The sequence below is a fragment of the Diabrotica virgifera genome, chromosome 4 (assembly GCF_917563875.1).
Source record: "Diabrotica virgifera virgifera chromosome 4, PGI_DIABVI_V3a".
NCBI lineage: Eukaryota > Metazoa > Arthropoda > Insecta > Coleoptera > Chrysomelidae > Diabrotica > Diabrotica virgifera.
Window position 1 is genome coordinate 229,924,258 of NC_065446.1, and position 20,786 is coordinate 229,945,043.

General features: G+C 33.7%; 1 protein-coding gene across 1 annotated transcript in view; it reads left to right on the plus strand.

Annotated features, from left to right (window-relative positions):
- LOC126883317 (dymeclin) overlaps window positions 1–20,786 on the plus strand; it is a 65,987-nt gene that overhangs the window by 35,452 nt on the left and 9,749 nt on the right. The window contains exon 8 of the mRNA XM_050648694.1: window positions 18,323–18,622. Within this exon, the coding sequence (XP_050504651.1) occupies window positions 18,323–18,622 (300 nt within the window). The remainder of the gene's footprint in view (window positions 1–18,322; window positions 18,623–20,786) is intronic.

Here is a 20,786-nt window from a genome sequence, read left to right on the forward strand (position 1 = left end):
ACGGTCGCTGATTCAACACTTTTTTCCCATCTAAAAAGCGCACAACGTTCCTCAAAAAATTTGCATTTCAAAAATTTATTTCGCCGAAGCGATAACGGTCGCTAATTCAACACTTTTTTCCCATCTAAAAAGTGCACAATGTCCTTAAAGAAGTGTTCACTTCAAAAATTTATTTCGTCGAAGCAATGACGGTCGCGATGACAGTCGTTAATTCAATAATTTTTCCCCGTCTAAAAAGTGCACAACGTCCCTAAAGAAGTTTTCACTTTAATAATATTACTACTATTATACGTACATTATATTAATAAACGTACAAAATTTATTTCGTCGAAGCGATGACGGTCGCGATAACGGTCGCGAAATCAATCCTTTTTCCCCAGCCCAAAATAGATTTTACATTTATTTTATTATAAATTTATATACTCCTACACCATTTATATATACATACACATAATAAATATACGTACAAAATTTATTTCGCCGAAGAGATGACGGTCGCGAAATAAATCCATTTTCCCCATCCAAAAATAGGTTTCACATTTATTTTAAATTTAAATACTTCTATACAATAATTTATGTATACATATCTACACATAATATACCTATATATGTACAAAATTTATTTCACAGAAGCGATGACGGTCGCGATGATCGTTACGAAATCAATCCTTTTTCCCCATCCTAAAATAGGTTTTACATTTCTTTTAAATACCTCTACACAATTTATATATACATACACATAATATATACCTAGCATAAGCGATGACGGTCGCGAATTCAATGCTTTGTCCCCTATCCAAAAATCGCACAACGTCCCTGAATAAGTTTTCACTTCAAATAACAAGGCTAGTTGTTAAAGTAGCTAACTTTTTAAAACCTTTTTATATTAAAACCTTTTTATATACTTGGCTTGGTTGGTGTCACGGAATCCGCAAATTTTGTAATCCATTTTAAAAATAGTTCTAGGCTACCTAGACACCTGAAATTTTCAGGATATCTTAGAACTAGCTAACAATGCAATATTTAACTGCTATTATACAGGGTGATTAATTATATAGTGGGGTGAAGCTCCGTAGATCCGTTATAGTAATGTATAGCGATAAAACTTAATAACAAAAATTGTAGCGAACTTTGAGCTTCATATTACAAAATTAGTTAGAATGTTACAGGGTGTTCGATAACATAGTGGCAGACCAAACTTATGTTTTTTTAAATAGAACACCCTGTATTTTATTTTATATTCGAAATCTTCGTAACTTTTCGATTACAAAAATTTAAAGGTTTGGTATGTTATACGGGGTATTTACAAAGTTATAACCAATTTTATATGAAAATCGTAACAAGTTTAACTACCTGTATAAATAAAAGCAAGCACAGGGTCAATGGTTTATTGACGTCATATTTTTTATTTATTGTCAAAATTTTCGTATATGTTTGTTTTGCTAATTTTCTTTATATTGAATACAGGGTGCGTCAAAACGCAAGTACATTATTTTCTCAGTAATTTTAATTAGAACACCATGTATTTTATATCATTATCGAAAAGTATCATTACCATACTATAATTTTTGTATAACATTCCCTATGTGTAAATTTATTAGTTTTCGAGATATTTTCATTTTTCAGAGCAAAATTATTAATAATTACGGGTCTAAATCTTTCCAAATTTTAAGTAAGCCATGGCTGAATAATTGTCTAAAACTTACAATTTACGATTACTGATTATCAATCTGTAATCAAAGTTGGCTACAATTTTTGTTATTAACTTTTATTACTATCTATTACTTATAACGGATCTACAAAGCTTTATTACCCCACTGACCAATCACACTGTATGGATAAATCGATTTTTTTCAATTTCAAACTATTTTAAAAATGTGACTAATGCAATGATATTTTAAAGTACGTTAATAAATCGATATCTACAAATTGATGGTGCCTCAGTGGCATTAGACTGTAGATCGAGAGGTCCCCAGTTGGAACCCGGCTGTTGCGTATCTTTTTTTAATTGTTTTAATAAATAAAAGTTTATATCCTTAAAATTATATATACCATTTTAAACAACCGTGGTATTATAAAAAATACTATTTTATACTAGTGTAATTTTTGGAATCAGAATTATAAATAACAGTTAATACACCTACTAAAAATTCATAGTTTATAAGTTAATTATTCTTTCCAAACATGTTGTGTCCTACATATGTACCGGGTGTCCCAATAAGAATGGCTCTCGGCCATATCTCAGGAACCGTTTATAGTAGAGCTTTGAAATAAAAAAATTTATAACAAAAGTTGCCTCAGGAAAAGGCTGGAAATTATTTTCATAATTGTGGGACCACCGCTAGAGGGCGTAATTGAATATCAAAAATTAAAAAATCTAAATTTTACAAAATTTTCCTAATGAAGGGGCACTGGAAATCCGATCGTCGTATTCTTCATAAAATTCTACGCATATTTGATTTGACAAGTTTAGGTCTACCTTTGGAAATAAGAGGTGGGGGTGAGTGGGAACCTTGTTATTAAAAACTGGCTGTGAGTCCGGTTCTGCTTAATCAAATTTTGCAAACTTGGTCTTGGTAAAGACAGATCTTTTTTGTCAATGTAAAAGTTATGGTTTCGAACCAACTTACTGAGTAATATGCCAGCTAGAAGGCGTTATTTAATTTTTTTCAGAAATCTGGAGTTCTTTGGAAAATATTAAATACAAACATGCATTTTTAATACCATATTACAAAATTAGACAAAATTAGCAACAGAATAGCGAAAACCGCATGTTGATACCTTTTTTCTATCTCGAGATATCTTACAAAACGTGTAAATTTAAAAACATAACTGTTACTGTCACCGGTAAACGAAATTCATTAAAAGTAGTGTGCTATGGAAACAACAAAGAAACATTTTCCAGCTGTCAACGTATATTAGGTCTTTTCAACGCTTCTCATTTGTTTCGAGCCTCGTTCATATCTCGTATATTAATATTATACACGGATTATACGGCATATGACAGAGGCTCGAAACAAATGAGAAGCGTTGAAAAGCCCTATTACAAAGAAATAAAAACAACTATGTAGTGATGACATAAACGTTCAAATTTTTGCCCATCATTTTCTTTGCAAACATTTACTCTTTCAAGAGTAGATTGAGCAGCAGTCTCAATTTCTGCTCTCGATATGCTTTGAATGGCGTTTAGTATTCTCTGGATAATGTATTCTAGAGTAGTGTATGATGGGCAACAATTTGAATATTTAGGTCGTCACTAAGTAGTTCTTTTTGTTCTGTGTTATATTTAATTTTAATAGTATTGTTTCTCTTTATATTGTTGTTTTAATTAATTATATTTTTATACGTTGACATCTGGAAAATGTTATTTTGTTTTTTTCCACAGCACACTACTTTTCATTAACTTAGTTTACCGGTGATAGTAACAGTTATGTATAAAATTTACACGTTTCTCGAGATATCTTGAGATAGGAAAAAGGTATCGACATGCGGTTTTCGCTATTCTATTGCTAATTTAATCTAATTTTATAAAGTATGATTAAAAATGCATACTTGTATTTAATATTTTCCAAAGAAAACTAGATTTCTGAAAAAAATTAAATAACGCCTCCCAGCTGGCTTATTACTTATTAGGATGGTTCAAAATTATCACGCTTACATTAAAGAAAAAGATCTGTCTTCAACAAGACCCAGTTTTCAAAATTTGATTTAGCAGAACCGAACTTACAGCCATTTTTTCATAACAAGGTTCCCACTCACCCCCACCTCTTATTTGCAAAGGTAGAGTTAAACTTGTTAAATCAAATATGCGCAGAATTTGATGAAGAATACAATAATCGGATTTCCAGTGCCCCTTCATTAGGAAAATTTTGTAAAATTTAGATTTTTTAATTTTTGATATTCAATTACGCCCTCTAGCGGTGGACCCACAATTATGAAAATAATTTCCAGGCTTTTCCTGAGGCAACTTTTGTTATAAAAATTTTTATTTCAAAGCTCTACTATAAACGGTTCCTGAGATATGGCCGAGAGCCATTCTTATTGGGACACCCGGTACATGTACAATAACAAAAGCGTGATATTATAAAAAGTACTTTATCTACTCTATGTCATATTATGTATAAGTTTTTAGTTTGTGAAAACTGTCATTATAGATAGCAGTGCGTGAACAGTTTAAAGTGTGCGTGAAGTAACAATGTATTTTAAATGGGATTTACTTTTTCGCACACTTTCAATGGGTTTTTTGGCACACTTTCATATAATCAAATATCGTTAACTTTCGCGTTGTCATGGTGATGACAATATGAGCAATGACTTACAACAAAATGTTTGACAGTTTTGTGGTTCGAAAGTAAATAGGATTTTTAAATGTCAAAGTTCTAAAAATTGTAGAATAGAAATGAATTCCAGTGACGAAGAGTTAAAGTTTTTATATTTGTTTATCGTAGATAAAATATTGTATGAAACTGTGCGCGAAGTACTTTTTGCGAACTTACGCGATGTATAAGCACTCGCTCCATTGTCGCTCGTGCTCTAAATATCGCGTGTGTTCGCAAAAAGCATACTTCACGAACTGTTTCATAAATAACTATTTTTATTAGAGTGTAATTTTTGGAATTTTAAGCATTTTATCGTTAAATCGTTTATCGTTATAAATTTATAATAAATTTATAATAATTTATAAATTATATTCTTTCCTATAAATAATAAAAAGGTTTTATTATAAAAAAGTTCTTTTTTATAAAAGTGTAATTATTTATTATCCAACATAAGCGAATGAATCAAAAAACAGAATGTTAAGAAAACATGAGGCTATAGTTGGGTTTTAATTGCAATATTTTATAAATGCTAAAGTATTCCACAGTATGGCGCGAACTTTGAGAAAAAATCACAGTTTGATTGGTACACCCGGTATACAGTGACAATTTACCTACGTAGCAACAATGTTATTACAGTGATATTGTTAAAGAATAACACTGTTACTAATAAAACACTCGTATTCTAAGGTTATTCCGTATTTATATCTAGAATAGTTATCCTAAGTATAAGGTAGATATAGAACGAAAATAATTTGTTACTAATAAACTCGGTATAAGTTAGATATAAGTATTCCCACTTTATTCCGAAATAATAGTTTGGCAACGTCGCAATCTTCTGTACAAATACATAGAACAACGATGAATTGTGTCAAATATGTCAATTTTGATTCTTCCCTGTAACTGACAAACCAAATTAACCTAGACGAAAAGTTTTTTTTTGAAAATTCGTTTATATAAAAATACCAGCTTTTCAAATCCCAAAGTAGATTTAAGTCTACACGTCTACAGTCAATATTAACAGAGTTATTCAAATTGTTTATACGCCAAAATTGACTCTACTTTTGTAAAATGTTTTCGGAATGATAAAAATGAGTTTTTATTGCAGTATTATTTTTTCATATGGTTTCCACAGAATTACTGTATCATTATTATTTTCTGAACTCTTGGGATAAACAAATTGAATAAAATTTAAACTAATTGACGAATCATCTTGAAATATTCTGGGCATTAATATGGACTATTTGACTTAACTTTTCATCTTAAATTAATTTTTGCAAAAGTTATAGCAAATTTTTAATTTTCGAAATTTTAGTCTTACTTTGCAATTTTCGAAGAAACAAAAATAATCGGACCAAAATTAAATAACTGCCATTTTAAACCTTTGCTGATCTGCTAAAAGAAGAATACCCCAAATAAGATATTTAATTACCCCATTTTTGCCTGTAGCGATTTAAACGAAAAAACTGCCATTTTTTACCCTTATTTGTTAATAACTAAAATTCTCGTCCCAATTGTGACTGGCATTTTTGTATTTATATTGTATTAGGTATATAGTACCCAAAAAACCCATTTGCAACCTGGCTGCTCAAATTTCCCGACAAAAACCTTATTTCTCTGGACTTAAAAACCTTACACCCTCTTTAGAAAAACGATATTTAATTCTGAATTCCTTATCGGTGTATTGTGAAAATGGATTTATTCTATCTTTGAAAAGTTTGCTCTTTCGTGTATTTTCTATCATGTTAATTAAATTATCAACTTCTTCGACAGTCGCAATACCTTTTAAAATATTTTTTTATTATATAATTATGTACTCACAAAACAAATCAAAAGATAATATATTTTTGCCTTTGATGATATTGACAGTCATAAAATAGGTTATACCAGACTTAAACAAGGGTGTGGGTCGGTATAAATTTTTACTAAATTCTTATACCAAGTATAACCTATAACTAAGTTATTCCATGTTTATTGGTAGTGATTTTGCCTATACCTGATTTATTCTCAGTATAACGTTTATACTTGGTTTATTAGTAACAGTGTAAGGCTATAACATGTTAAAAAATCACTTAAATCAGACAACAGGTTTAGGAAAATCGGGACATTAAAAATGACCAATTTTAAGGTGATGCGTTAATTTCTTTTAGTAAGCAATAAGTCACATGTCATGCAACAATTTCGTTCTTTGATTATAATTAGAATTTGTTTTGATTAACTACACACACCGGCAAAATTAGCCGAACACGTTAAAAATGGGACATGTTTGATGTCTCGTATTTCATAAACCTGTGGTCCGATTTGAGTGATTCTTTTAGTATGTTATGGCCTTATTATTTAAGAATATCGGTGTAATAATATTGTTGCTAGAGAGGTAAATGTCATTTTATACCGGGTGTAACAAGCATACTTTGTTTTTTTCTTAAAGTTCGGAACACCCTGTGGAATATTCCAGCATATATAAAATATTAAAATTAAAACTCGATTGTAGAATTATGCTTTCTTAACATTTTCTTTTTTGATTCATTTGCTTATGTTGGAAAGTAAAAAAGTTATGTGCTTTAACAACTAGTCATGTTTTTTATCAATAAATCCTCATAGTAGGGGAGAAAAGTATGCTAAATTTGCAATTACTCGAGCGTTCTTGGGACCTGGAGTGGATTGTGAAGAGTGGGTGCTACAACTAAAAAAAGTTAAGTTAAGTTTTCCATAGAGTGTGGGACTCTCCATTTTTCAATTTAATTGTCCATTTCCACCAATCGTTTTTTCCAATAATAGCGCCATTTATCCATAATAGGAAAACATGTTGCAAATAAAAATTGCTTATTTTTACGTCAAGGATCCAAATCTGCAATAAAAATTGAGGGCTCCTATTTAATATTTTAATGTAACCCCCACCCCACCTCCGTGGGGGGTCGTGTTTGGTGCCATTCGGTAGATTTTTGAAAAATATTGAATAGGTGTATTTTGCAGTTTTACGATCTGATGTTAATTTCGCAAAATATCGCAGGGTTCGTATTTATAATTTTTAATTTACCCCCCACCCCTCTCCGTGGGGTGTCACGAGCCCCCACGGAGGTGGGGTGGGGGATTTAATTTAAAATCTTAAATAGGAGCCCCAATTTTTTTGCAGATTTGGATTCTTTACGTAAAAATAAGCAACTTTTATTCGACATATTTTTTCGAATTATGGATAGATAGCGCTATAATCGGAGAAAAATGATTGTTTCAAATGGAAAATTAAATTAAAAAATGAAAAGTCCCCCACTTTATGGAAAACTTAACTTAACCTTTTTCTGATTTTAGCACATACTCTTCACAATCCAATAGGTCCCCATAACGTTCGAGTAACTGCAAATTTAGTATACTTTCCTCCCCTACTATGAGGATTTATTGATGAAAAACATGGATGGTTGTTAACGCACATAACTTTTTTATTATCTCACATAAGTAAATGAATCGAAAAGGAAAATGTTAAGCAAGCCTAAATCTACAATCGAGTATTAATTCTAATATTTTACATATGCTAGAATATTCCACAGGGTGTTCCAAACTTTCAGAAAAAACACGGTATGATTGTATGACAGCCCTGGCATTAAGGCTATCTGCTCCCGGTGAGGGTGGTTATCCCTTATCCGAGGGGTGGAATAATTGATACGCTTTTACTTGTTGAGTTGTTTTATTTACACTCGCATGAGCATAAGCTGGTAGCACCGCACCCAAAGAACGTCTCGTGAAGAAAAAGAGACACTATCTTTAATGTGGAAATATTACGTCTGATCACAAAATAGAATGACGAATGTCTAATATAATAATAAGAATTCCCTTGTTATAGTTTTGCTGTTTATATATTTAGAAATGCCTATTCAGCATCGACCATGAAAAGTGTTTATAATTGACTCTGCAATTATTAGTGAATCGTGATCTAGGATAACAATATTTGTATAATCGAATGAAGGTTGTAATATTGTTATGGTGACATAAATAACTGAAAGTAATTATCGTAGATAATTACAGGGTGTTTTTAAGATATATCTACTGAGTACAGATGAATTCTTGTACACCTTCCCTTTTTAGGAATTTTCCGACTACGGGGAGGGAAATTTGCAAGTCGTGCTACCAACCCATACTGTGTTGTAATCAATACAAAAAATTTATTTTATATACAAACTTCCTAAGCCTACGCTTCTTCTTCTTTCTCATAATCCTTAGTGCCCTTCAGGGCGTCGGATGTCGGGTTCCGCCTTTTATCCACTTCTTCCAATTGCTTCTATTGGTGGCCAGGTTCTTCATATCCCTCATACTGATGTGTCTCCTTTCACCTATATCTTGGATCTGGTCCATCCATGTCTTCCTCGGCCTTCCCTTTTTTCTTTTGTTTCCCATTTTGGCTTCATGTACCTTCTTTGTAAGTCTATTTTGCTCCATTCGTTGTATGTGTCCAAACCAGCTTAATTGTTTGTTTTCGATCTTCCTAATTATCGGTTCTTGTTCCAACTCTCTTCTTATATCTTCATTTCTGAATCTGTCAAACTTCGTAACTCCGGCTATTTTTCTCATGTATTTCATCTCCGTCGCGTTTATCATTGATTCATGTTTCTTTTGGACAATCCATGTTTCCGCCCCATATGTCATTATCGGATTTACTATGCTGTTATATACTCTGAGTTTAGTTTTGTTGCTTATTTCTGACTTTCCAAAAATTGTATTATTTAAAGAGTAATACACGCTAGTTGCCTTCTTCAGTTTATTACTTATTGCCAAGTCCGTTTTCCCATCATCTGTTATTATATTTCCCAGATATTCAAAAGTAGATACATGTTCTATTACTTTTTCCCTTACTATTATATTAGTATTCCTTTCTCTTTTCTCATCTTCATTTATTATCATAAGTTTTGTTTTGTTGAGGTTCATTTCCATTTTTAATTTATGTATCTCTTTTTGCCAAATATCTATTAGTTTCTGCATTTTCTCTACTGTGTCTGTGATTAGAACTATATCATCAGCGTATAGAAGGGAGTTGATCTTTATTGCATTTAAGTTTTTATATCCTACTATGTAATGAAGGTTTCTTGTTTGATCTTTGGTATTTTTGATAAAAGTATCCATGACTATTATAAACAAGAGGGGGCTTAGTCCATCTCCTTGTTTAATTCCCTTATCCCATTTATCCTAAGCCTACGCAAATACATAAATAATATCAAATGTTCGTTTAACAACATTGTTTCGTAACACTTGTCACTCACTGTGTTTTCGGATTGTAAGCATATAATCTATTCTTATGTATTTCCTTGATTTTATTGTTTTCTATTCTGATTTTACAATTAACGTTATTTACTTCTGTTATCGTGAAAGGACCTACATAAAGACTATCAAACTTACCATTCTCTTCCCTTTTTACAAGGACTAGGTCTCCTATTTTAAAGTGTTGTGGTGTTGCTTTGAGCTTATTCTTTTCTTGCCGCTCTTTTTTGTGTTTTAATAAGAAGGTTCTGGCTCTCTCGTGTGCGCTTTGTAGTTTGTATCGTAACTCATTGTAGTAGGCATCTATATTGTAACATGGTTGAATCTCATGTGTAAGGTTGTAACGATGTGATGCCTCGGCGGGCGATGAGCTGCTGTTACCGGAGGGGACTGATGGAGTGTCCGTGTTTGCGCATTCCTTCTTCACGGCACCGCTGGGGGAAACCGAAGGAGAGGGCATCGAGAGCATATTTAAGGCGAGCTAGGAGAATGAGAAAATCAGTCATGGTTCGTGTATTGAACTTACTATGGCTCAACAGCTGATGCCTCGCGTATTGAACGAGCTTCAGCTGGCTTGGCAAAGATGCGCCGTTTGTGAGGCGGAACTATGCCTAGGTAGACGCCACCGTAGTGACGTGGAGTCTTGCCACAATCGTTATCGCAGTAGGCGGTAGTAGCGAGGAACGAGTGACTGCATTGAAGTGAAATGCCGTCTCCAGGCTACGTTGTTTTAACGTAGCGAGATTATTATTGTATATATTGTTTATCGTATTATTTCGATGTTGCTATTATGATCAGATAACTATAATAAAGTTTAATATTGTTTTTCCTTTGCAAAAGATGGAATTATATTTTATTTTATTTGTTTTAAACTGTATATAACTACCTTTAATATATTTTCTTTATTTTTAACTCGTGTTTTACTGAGTCTGACGTCCTTAAAAGAACTACCCGTTACAAAAATGGCGCCCGAGCAAAATAAAAGCTACGCAGTTTGTAACTACCCGTTACAAATTGGCACCCGAGCAATAATTAGAACCATACAAAGACACAGACTCAGTACCAGGTCCACGTCGTGGATAAATAAATAGAACCCGTTCAAAGATGATTAAGCTTCTTTGTTTTCAGATTCTTAAGGAACCGAAACCGAGAAGGAACCGAAAATAAACGTCGCCGATGCAACGAGCAGGAAGAGTTGCGACCGTTCGCTGTAGAAAAACCTTGGCATACTGTCCCAATGGAGTTGAGGGGATCACGCCCAAGATCTACAGAAGGAAGCACCTTCTAGCCAGTCATCCGAGACCAATTTACGAATCACCGAAAAATACGACATTGTTGATGGAACCGTCAAAGATGAAACCAGCAAGAAAAATGTGACCATCTGCTGTAGAAAAACCTTGATAAGCTGTCCCAATGGATTTGAGGGGACCACGAGCAAGATCTACAGAAGGAAACATCCTCTTGACAATCATCCCAGACCAGTTTGTGAAAGAAAATCGACAGAAAGTACATGCCTTAAGGGTAAACCGTCGCAGATGCAGCCAGCAGGAAGAATGTGACCATTTGCTGTAGAAAAGCCTTGGTACACTGTCCCAATGGATATGAGGGGACCACGATCAAGATCTACAGAGGGAAGCATCTTCTTCATGCCTTAAGGGTAAACCGTCGCAGATGCAGCCAGCAGGAAGAATGTGACCATTTCTGTAGAAAAGCCTTGGTACACTGTCCCAATGGATATGAGGGGACCACGACCAAGATCTACAGAGGGAAGCATCTTCTTGACAGCCATCCAGGACCAGTTTACGAAGTAAGGAAGAACCGACCAAGACCACACCGATGATGAGCCCAAGCCGTGTTGCACACACGGCACAAAAAAAAAATGTATGCTACATTTTTTTTTGTTTTCCAAAGAGAAGGGGGTGTAACGATGTGATGCCTCGGCGGGCGATGAGCTGCTGTTACCGGAGGGGACTGATGGAGTGTCCGTGTTTGCGCATTCCTTCTTCACGGCACCGCTGGGGGAAACCGAAGGAGAGGGCATCGAGAGCATATTTAAGGCGAGCTAGGAGAATGAGAAAATCAGTCATGGTTCGTGTATTGAACTTACTATGGCTCAACAGCTGATGCCTCGCGTATTGAACGAGCTTCAGCTGGCTTGGCAAAGATGCGCCGTTTGTGAGGCGGAACTATGCCTAGGTAGACGCCACCGTAGTGACGTGGAGTCTTGCCACAATCGTTATCGCAGTAGGCGGTAGTAGCGAGGAACGAGTGACTGCATTGAAGTGAAATGCCGTCTCCAGGCTACGTTGTTTTAACGTAGCGAGATTATTATTGTATATATTGTTTATCGTATTATTTCGATGTTGCTATTATGATCAGATAACTATAATAAAGTTTAATATTGTTTTTCCTTTGCAAAAGATGGAATTATATTTTATTTTATTTGTTTTAAACTGTATATAACTACCTTTAATATATTTTCTTTATTTTTAACTCGTGTTTTACTGAGTCTGACGTCCTTAAAAGAACTACCCGTTACAAGGTCTTCCGGCAGGTTAACCTTCCTGCCATATAACAGTTCGAACGGTGTGTATCCATGATACGCGTTAGGGGTTGTATTGTAGCAGTATGTGAACATTCTGCAACACACATCCCAATTTTCTCTGTCTTCGTCTATGAATGCTCTTACGTACTCGTTCAACGTTCTGTGTAGTTTTTCGCAACTTCCAATGGACTGTGGGTGGTATGCCGTTGAAAAGTTGTGTTCTATTTTTAATAGCTTTGTTAATTCCTGCATTACTTCGTTCTTATACTCTGTGCCTTGGTCTGCTCTTATTTGCTTCATGAGTCCGTATGTTGGTATGAAATGATCAAAGATTCCTCTTGCTATTGCCTCTGCTTCTTTATTGCACACTGGTATGCTGACCGCGTATTTTGTCAGTTCACACAACATTGTGATACAGTATTTATTACCTTCATTACTTCTCGTGAATGGACCTATTGTATCTATGTATACTATGTCCCATGGTTTGGAAGATGTGTCCGATATCACGAACTCTTCGACATGTGTTCTTTTCGGTTTGTTAATTTGACATTTGTGGCATTGTTTTACGTATTTTCTTACGTCTTTTTCCAAATTTTTCCATCGGAATCTTGCCTTTAGCTTCTTAATTAGTCTGTTATTCCCTACGTGTCCTCCGAACATCGGGTGATTATGGTATTCTCCTATTAATCTGTGTTTTTCTTTGTCATCTTTTATTGTTTCTGGTACTTCACATATGTATATTTCTATATTCTTCAATTTTTTATTTCCTTCTTTAATAAATTCATCAATTGTGCACATTTTAAAAATAATATCATTTACGTATATTTTTACTTTACGTACTGCATTCTCTACCGCCAGCTTTTCAAGCTGTACCAACGCTTGGTTTAAATCGAAACGATTCAATCCTGTGGCTATGCTTTTGCTGCATTTTATTTTGTTTTTGGCCCTAATGCTCAGTCTTGGTGAGATTAGTTCTGCTCCAAAGGACAAAATTGGTAGTCTATGCGCCTCTAAATTATTTAGTACCTTCCTTACTGTCTGTTTGGTGGCTTCTGGCTGTAGTGCGAGTTCACTTTCAGCCTTTGTTTGTCTTGCTTCTTTCTCCTTTTCTTTTGCCTTAGCTCTTGTTATAGCTAGTATATGGGCGTTGTCTATGTATAGGTTTTTTAGTTGATGCAATGTTATTCTTGAAAGGCTGTCTGCGTAGTTACTTTTCCCTGTTATATACTCTATTTCGAAGTCATATTCTTCTAGGTCTAATCTGATCCTCGTGAGTTTTGAGGTTGGTTCTTTCATTGCAAATAGGTGTGTCAAAGGTTTATGGTCTGTTTTTACTTTGAATGTTGGTGCTCCATATAGATAACATTTAAAATAATTAATTCCCCAATGAATCGCTAGTAATTCCTTAACGATTATAGGTTTATTACATTCTCCTTTACTAAAACTTCTTGATGCATATGCTATAGGTAGGTCAATTCCGTTATAATCTTGACTTAGGATTGCTGAACAACTCTCATTGGATGCGTCTGTTGTTAAGATAAACTGTTTGTTGAAATCAGGATATTTTAAAATTGGTGGTTTCGTCAGAGATGCTTTAAGCTTTTTGAATGCTTTTTCACACTCCTCGGTCCACGAAAATTCTACTCCTTTCCTCGATAATTTGTTGAGTGGTCTGCATATTTCCGCAAAATTTTTAATAAAACGTCTGTAATAGTTGCAAAATGCTACAAATCTCTTTGTTTCTTCCGCTGTCTTAGGTGTCGGATATTGTTCAATTGCTGCATACTTCGCTTTGTCTGGTGATACTCCCTCTTGAGAAAGATCATGTCCTAAATATGTTACTTCCCTTCTAAAGAATTGACATTTTCCTGGGTTAAGTTTCAAATTGAATTTTCGACATGTCTCGAATGTCTTTTTCAGGTTGTCTAAGTGATGTTTTTGGATATTCCAATTACTACGATATCGTCCATGTAAAGAAATGCTTTGTCTGGTGTTAATCATGAAAATGCTATTGACATCATTCTTGAAAAGCTATTTGGGCTTACATTTAATCCAAAAGGTAATCTGGTAAATTGAAATGCTCCATTTTCTGTGCTAAACGATGTGTATTTTCTCGATGATTTTTCTAATGGTATCTGGTGAGAGCCTGACATTAAGTCTATAACTGAAAACCATTTTGCTCTTCCTAGTTGATCTAATATCGAATCTATTCTTGGTAATGGAAATTTGTCTGTGACTATTTTCTTGTTCGGTTGTCTAAAATCTATGCATAATCTCCATGCTTTTCCTCCATCTATAGCTTTTTTCGGTACCAGTACTACTGGGCTGTTGTACTCGGATGTAGATGGTTCTATGATTCCTTGGTCTCTTAGGTTTTGTACTTGTCGATTTAATTCCTCTGTTTTGTCCTATAATTCTTGATATATACCGGAGTTTGGTCTTTAACTCTTAGTTTTTGTTCGTAGAAATTGTTACAGGTTAACATATGCCTTAGGGCGAATATGTCTGAATATTCCTCGCATAACGATACTAAGTTGTCTCGTATGTATTCTGGTATGTCTAATTTCAGTGATTCTCGTAATTCTTTTTTTCTGTCCTTGCTGTCGTTGACTAGCCTATATATATTGAATAGTTTAATATCCAACGTCCTGATTGTGCTTGCGTCTACATTTACTGTTTCGTACGTTGTGTTCAAAATTTTGATGTATGGATTATTACTTGAAATAATTGCTCTTGCTATGAATATTCCTGGTTGTATTTCTTGCTGTTCCACTATCCTGTCTTTCTTTAACGTTTGAAAAATTTTTACGATTCTGTAAATTTCATATCTAGGCGGTATTATTATGGTGTCATTGTCTATATTATCCAGAATTTTCGTACTAATGTAACAATCGTTGTCCTCTTTAATGTGCATTTTAAGGTTTGCGTAATCTAGTATACATTGAAAGTTAGAAATAAAGTCTCTCCCAATGATTCCGTCTGTTGGAATTGGAAAGTTAGGTTCTACCAATTGAAAGATGTGTTCGAATCGAGTTCCTTTTACTTCGAGTGTTGTCTCAACTTCTCCCATTGTTTGCAACTCTCCTTTAGTGACTCCTTTTATTTTCGCCTTTGTGTTTGGTTTCACCTGTTCCTTCATAAAATCTTGTGAACATTTTAGTATTGAAATGTCAGCTCCTGTGTCTATGATAAAAGTGCTTGTGTTTTCAAGAATTCCTGTTTTCATTCGTACAAAGTTCGTTAGGTTTAGGTCGAAGTTGTAAATGTTATATTTTATTTCTGCCTGTGTGCTTCCAACTTCTTGTTCATTCAAAACCCCAACTGCTGGTTTTCTTGCTCTTCTTGACTGTCCTCTATTTCTAGTAACCTTACGTTCCTGTTACGTCCGCCTCTCTGGTTTCCTCTGTATGTTTGATTGTTAAATTGTCTGTATCCTCTGTTCGAATAATTTCGTTGATTGTCCGTTGCTTCTCCTTCGTTCCGTTGTCCGAAGTTATTTCTTCTTCCTCTGTCATATTTGTTATGGTATCCTCTTCTGTATTGCTGCTGTCCTCTCCTCTTCTCGTAGTTTGTCCTATAATTTAAGACTCTTCCTTGTGCATTTTCTTCAGTCGTATCGATCGACAAAAATTTAGATACTACTTCCTGCGGTGATGTAAAGTTACCTGCTTCCAGTATTAGCTTAGCTTTCTCTGCATTAGCGTTTCGTTTCATTGTTGTTACTACTGCTTCCGTCGTATATTTCTTTGCTAAGTCAAGTGGCATTCCTTCCGCTATGTATGCTACTTTTAATTGTTCTGCTAACTCTTCCACTTCAGATGCGTACACTGCTGCATCTCTATGCCCTTGCCTTTTTTTGGCTAATTTGGCTATTAAATTCTTCGGATTATCACCTTTTAATTCTTTCTTTAGTGCTTCAGCTATCCGTGGAATCGTATCTTCTGTGGTTATTAGGTTCCTAGCCTTATTGGTGAGTCGCGTTTTTATTAGCGTTACAGCTGTGTCTTCATGACCTTCTGCCAATTTTCCAAGTAGTTCTAATGCGTCTAAAAATGGTTGTAATTTCCCTGCGCTTCCATCGAACTCGTTGGGCAATATCTTGCTTGCGATATTCAAAAATTCATTGATTGTCAAAGCCATGTTTAATATTGTTATATCTTGTTTTATGTCACCTTTTTCCTCTTTTATTCCGTCGTTAATTATTTCTTCTTCTCCTTCCTCGTCGCTTTTTCCTTCTTCTATTTCCTCATCGCTTTGTTCCTCTTCAACTTCCTTGTCGATTGGTTGATGTATTGAACTTGGAACCACTGTTCTCACATTTACTGCTTGAAATGATCGTATAACTTTGTCTCTGATTTTTCCAAAATATTTGTTGCACGATTCCCTTTGTTTGTCCGAAAGTGCTTCCCAGTTTTTCCTAGTCAATTGCGTGAACTTGTTATAAGCTTTAATTAGCTGTGTCGTCACTTCTTCCTTTATGTCCTTAGATTTCGGAACTTTTTTCTTTAAGACTCTTCTGCTTTGCCTGTCTACTTCTTGTGCAATTTCCTCAACTATTTTGACAAAATCTTCCCAAGTAACTTTGTTGCTACTCATTTATACATAATTTTTTTTCAGCTCCTGCACTTCTTAGCGAAAATATAAATTCGATAGTCTTACGGTGTATATAGATATGTAGTATATAGATATATAGTAAAAAAATATGGAGATAAAATAATACGTCAATATATGGTAAAAATATGTAAAAATTGCAGTGGTAATAAAAAATTCAAAAATAAATAACGTTATATTAACCCTTGTAAATAAGTAGTTAGAATAATAATTTAAATGTATTATGCATATAGCGTATATTTGTTATATATCGTATATTTATTTTGATAGGTATATTTACGATAGCAAATATTAAAATCATAAAAAATTGCAAAAATGTACTAAACATCAGTAGTCAAATAATAAATGAATAAAAGTCAGCAAGGATAAAGTATACGTTGATAAATATGTAAAAAAAAATCATATAAAATTGTATCATTGCGTCCTATAATAACTTAATATGAGGGTAAAAAAAAATCTTTGTATATTGATAAATATTGGTAATAGAATAGAATAATTAAGTAAAAATAGGTAAACTTGAAACATATATTAATGTAATTAAGGTAGCACATAATGTTTATACTTTATACTTTATATTAATCAGGAAATACCATAAGAATAGCTAATATGGACTTACCACTTTTACACGGTCTGTGTTCGTATCACGCAAAAAGTTCTCGCTGCACGTTCCATAGCATTGTCCCACGATGTTCCATATGGTAGTTCCGTCTCCATTCCATTCCATTCAGCTCCATGTCAAGCCTGACGTCTCCATTATTTTCCATGTAGGTACCACACTGTTGTCTAGGGTGGTCGAGGTGCCGGAACATTGACGTTTTCCCATTTCTCGTTCTAGACTGCTTGTTCCTTACGTTCTCGCCTGGTCTTGGATCGCCATATGACAGCCCTGGCATTAAGGCTATCTGCTCCCGGTGAGGGTGGTTATCCCTTATCCGAGGGGTGGAATAATTGATACGCTTTTACTTGTTGAGTTGTTTTATTTACACTCGCATGAGCATAAGCTGGTAGCACCGCACCCAAAGAACGTCTCGTGAAGAAAAAGAGACACTATCTTTAATGTGGAAATATTACGTCTGATCACAAAATAGAATGACGAATGTCTAATATAATAATAAGAATTCCCTTGTTATAGTTTTGCTGTTTATATATTTAGAAATGCCTATTCAGCATCGACCATGAAAAGTGTTTATAATTGACTCTGCAATTATTAGTGAATCGTGATCTAGGATAACAATATTTGTATAATCGAATGAAGGTTGTAATATTGTTATGATGACATAAATAACTGAAAGTAATTATCGTAGATAATTACAGGGTGTTTTTAAGATATATCTACTGAGTACAGATGAATTCTTGTACAATTGGTACACCCGGTATAAAATGGTATTTACCTTTCTAGCAACAATATTATTACAACGATATTCTTAAATAATAAGGCTATAATATACTAAAAGAATCACTCAAATCGGACCACTGGTTTATGAAATACGAGACATCAAACATGTCCCATTTTTAACGTGTTCGGCTAATTTTGCCGGTGTGTGTATATTATATTTTGTAATACATGATTGTTAGTCAAAAGTCTTTTAATTATTTTTATTTCAAGAAACTGAAGAACGTTCCGTGGTACGTAGAACGAGCTTTAACGGATATATCTCTAGGTGGTCTACTGATCATAATAGTGATCCGAACTGTGCAGTACAATATGCTCAAAATGAGGGACAAATATTTACACACCAACTGTCTCGCAGCACTAGCCAACATGTCAGCTCATTTTAGGAACTTGCACCCTTACGTGAGTCAAAGACTGGTGTCCCTTTTTGAGACCTTAGCCAAAAAGTACAATAGATTGATGTTGAGACTCAAGACTGACAATTCTCAGAAAGACAATAAAGTAACTGTCGAGGTAAGTACACCATATTACAGTACATATACAACACATTTATCGTTTTACTATTTTAGTATTTTACTTTTTACTACTTATTACTTTTTTCTATATTACAACACATTTATCTGAAACCGTAAACATGAAAACGAGAGAGATCGGTGTTCTTGGTTCTTAAACAATGCAAAAATATGGGTCACCCCAAAATATCTAAAAGTTTCCATGAATAGTTACAACATTTATTTATTTATTTATAGTAAATACAAATGACCTGGCCTCTTGAGACTAATTGTTGTTTCCTGATGGGATTACAGTAGTTGATATACATAATTTTTATTTTAACAATTTTCTATTTTCAATTTAATTTAGCTAATTAATAATGGCCCCAATCTAATAATCTATTACTAATTCTGAAAATGATAAATTATAAATATTTCTAATGAACAATTGTAATACACAATTTTAAACAGTTTTAACAAACAAAATATAATTTTTAATTTTATTTTTTTTTGTGAAAATATAATTTTTATAGTGCCCCCAGTTCTCATTCTCAGATGAGAATTCTCACTATTAATCTAGATATAGTTAGAAATAATTGTAAGTATAGGTCTATTCGACTTGTACCTATAATATTCCCAATGGTATTTCGGTGAGCCTCAGATCCTTAGCCGAAAATATCCATCGAGTTTTAAAATTTCAAGTTTTTAGCTCTATTTTTTTGTTTGATTAATAATTTTTTATTTATTTTATTTTATATTTGATATTAACTTTAAATTTTTTATTATGTAAATATTTATTTAATTATACCATTATTTTATTCCATATTTTTATATATAATTTTAATTTTTTATTTTATAATTTCTTATTCAAATTTATATAGGTTGGGTATTTACTTGATTTCTTCTTCGTCTGATATTATATAATTCTAATTGTTTCTTTGATATTATGTCCGCTAAATTATTTAGTGTATTATATAATTCCTCATTTTGTATTATATTTTCTATATTTATGCCATCAAGGTCTCTTCTCATTCTTTATAATTCTTGTGTATTTGTTTGGCTTTCGCAATTAAATAATATGTGTTCTGGTGTGCCTATTTCTCCACATACACAATATTCATCATCAATATTTACCCTAGTAAATAAAATAAAATTAAAATGAAACTAGTCGAGCTGGGAAATTGAGCGATATTAACCTATGAATTTACATTATGTTGATTGTTTCCCACCTTTAGACGTATCGGATGAGTTCGGCAACTGCCATTGCCACAGTGACAGTTTTAGTTGGCATACTCATCTTGTGCGTGCAAAGGTGGGAAACAATCAATATAATGTAAATTCATAGGTTAATATCGCTAAATTTCCCAGCTCGACTAGTTTCATTTCTTTTTATCTCACAACTTAATACGTTTTCCATCTTTTGTGCTATTTTGCCGGTTATTAGCGCGTTCATCACTGTATACGGATATAAGAGACTGGATTTTATAAAAAATAAATAATTGTGTGACTCTTACATACCTGAGCTCTAGTGCGTAGCTGCAATATCCGGCAAGACGGCGTGATACATATTTAAATTGGCTGATATTTTGCTTTTAATGTTTGTTTAACTTCTGATATTACTGTTGATGATATTGACTAATGTTTTATTCCATTGGAGGTATGTAGGTTATGTATGTAATTTATTCGACTCCACATGTATTCAACCTAGACTCGCTACCTGACAGGAAAGCTGGCGCCACGCTTGAGTCTTGAACCCCGACTTAATTCCATGCCCCGGAATCTTATATGAAAAAATTGGGGAATTTCCCCCACCACTTCCACACCGATCAGCTATAAATAAAGAGAAATGACAGCCTATCTCGCTCACGAAGACTTTAACCAATCATTTATGTTAACACCATACCTGAATGTCACAAATAAAATAATCAAACGAGGCTTAACTCGGCAATGTCAATTCTGTTAAAAGTAATGACAGTTAGACAGTTAGAGTTAGTGCAAATAATTTTCTATTAGTGTACAGTTTTTATTGTATTATCTTTAACGATTTATTCTTAGTAATTTCAGTTTAAGTTGGTTCCTTATCCTTCGGTTATAAAGTGTAGTTTTGTTTTAAGCCGGACTCAAACGACTCGTGTACTTTGCGAATAATCGTCACTTGCGTATGGGGCTTTTCATTCACAGTCATT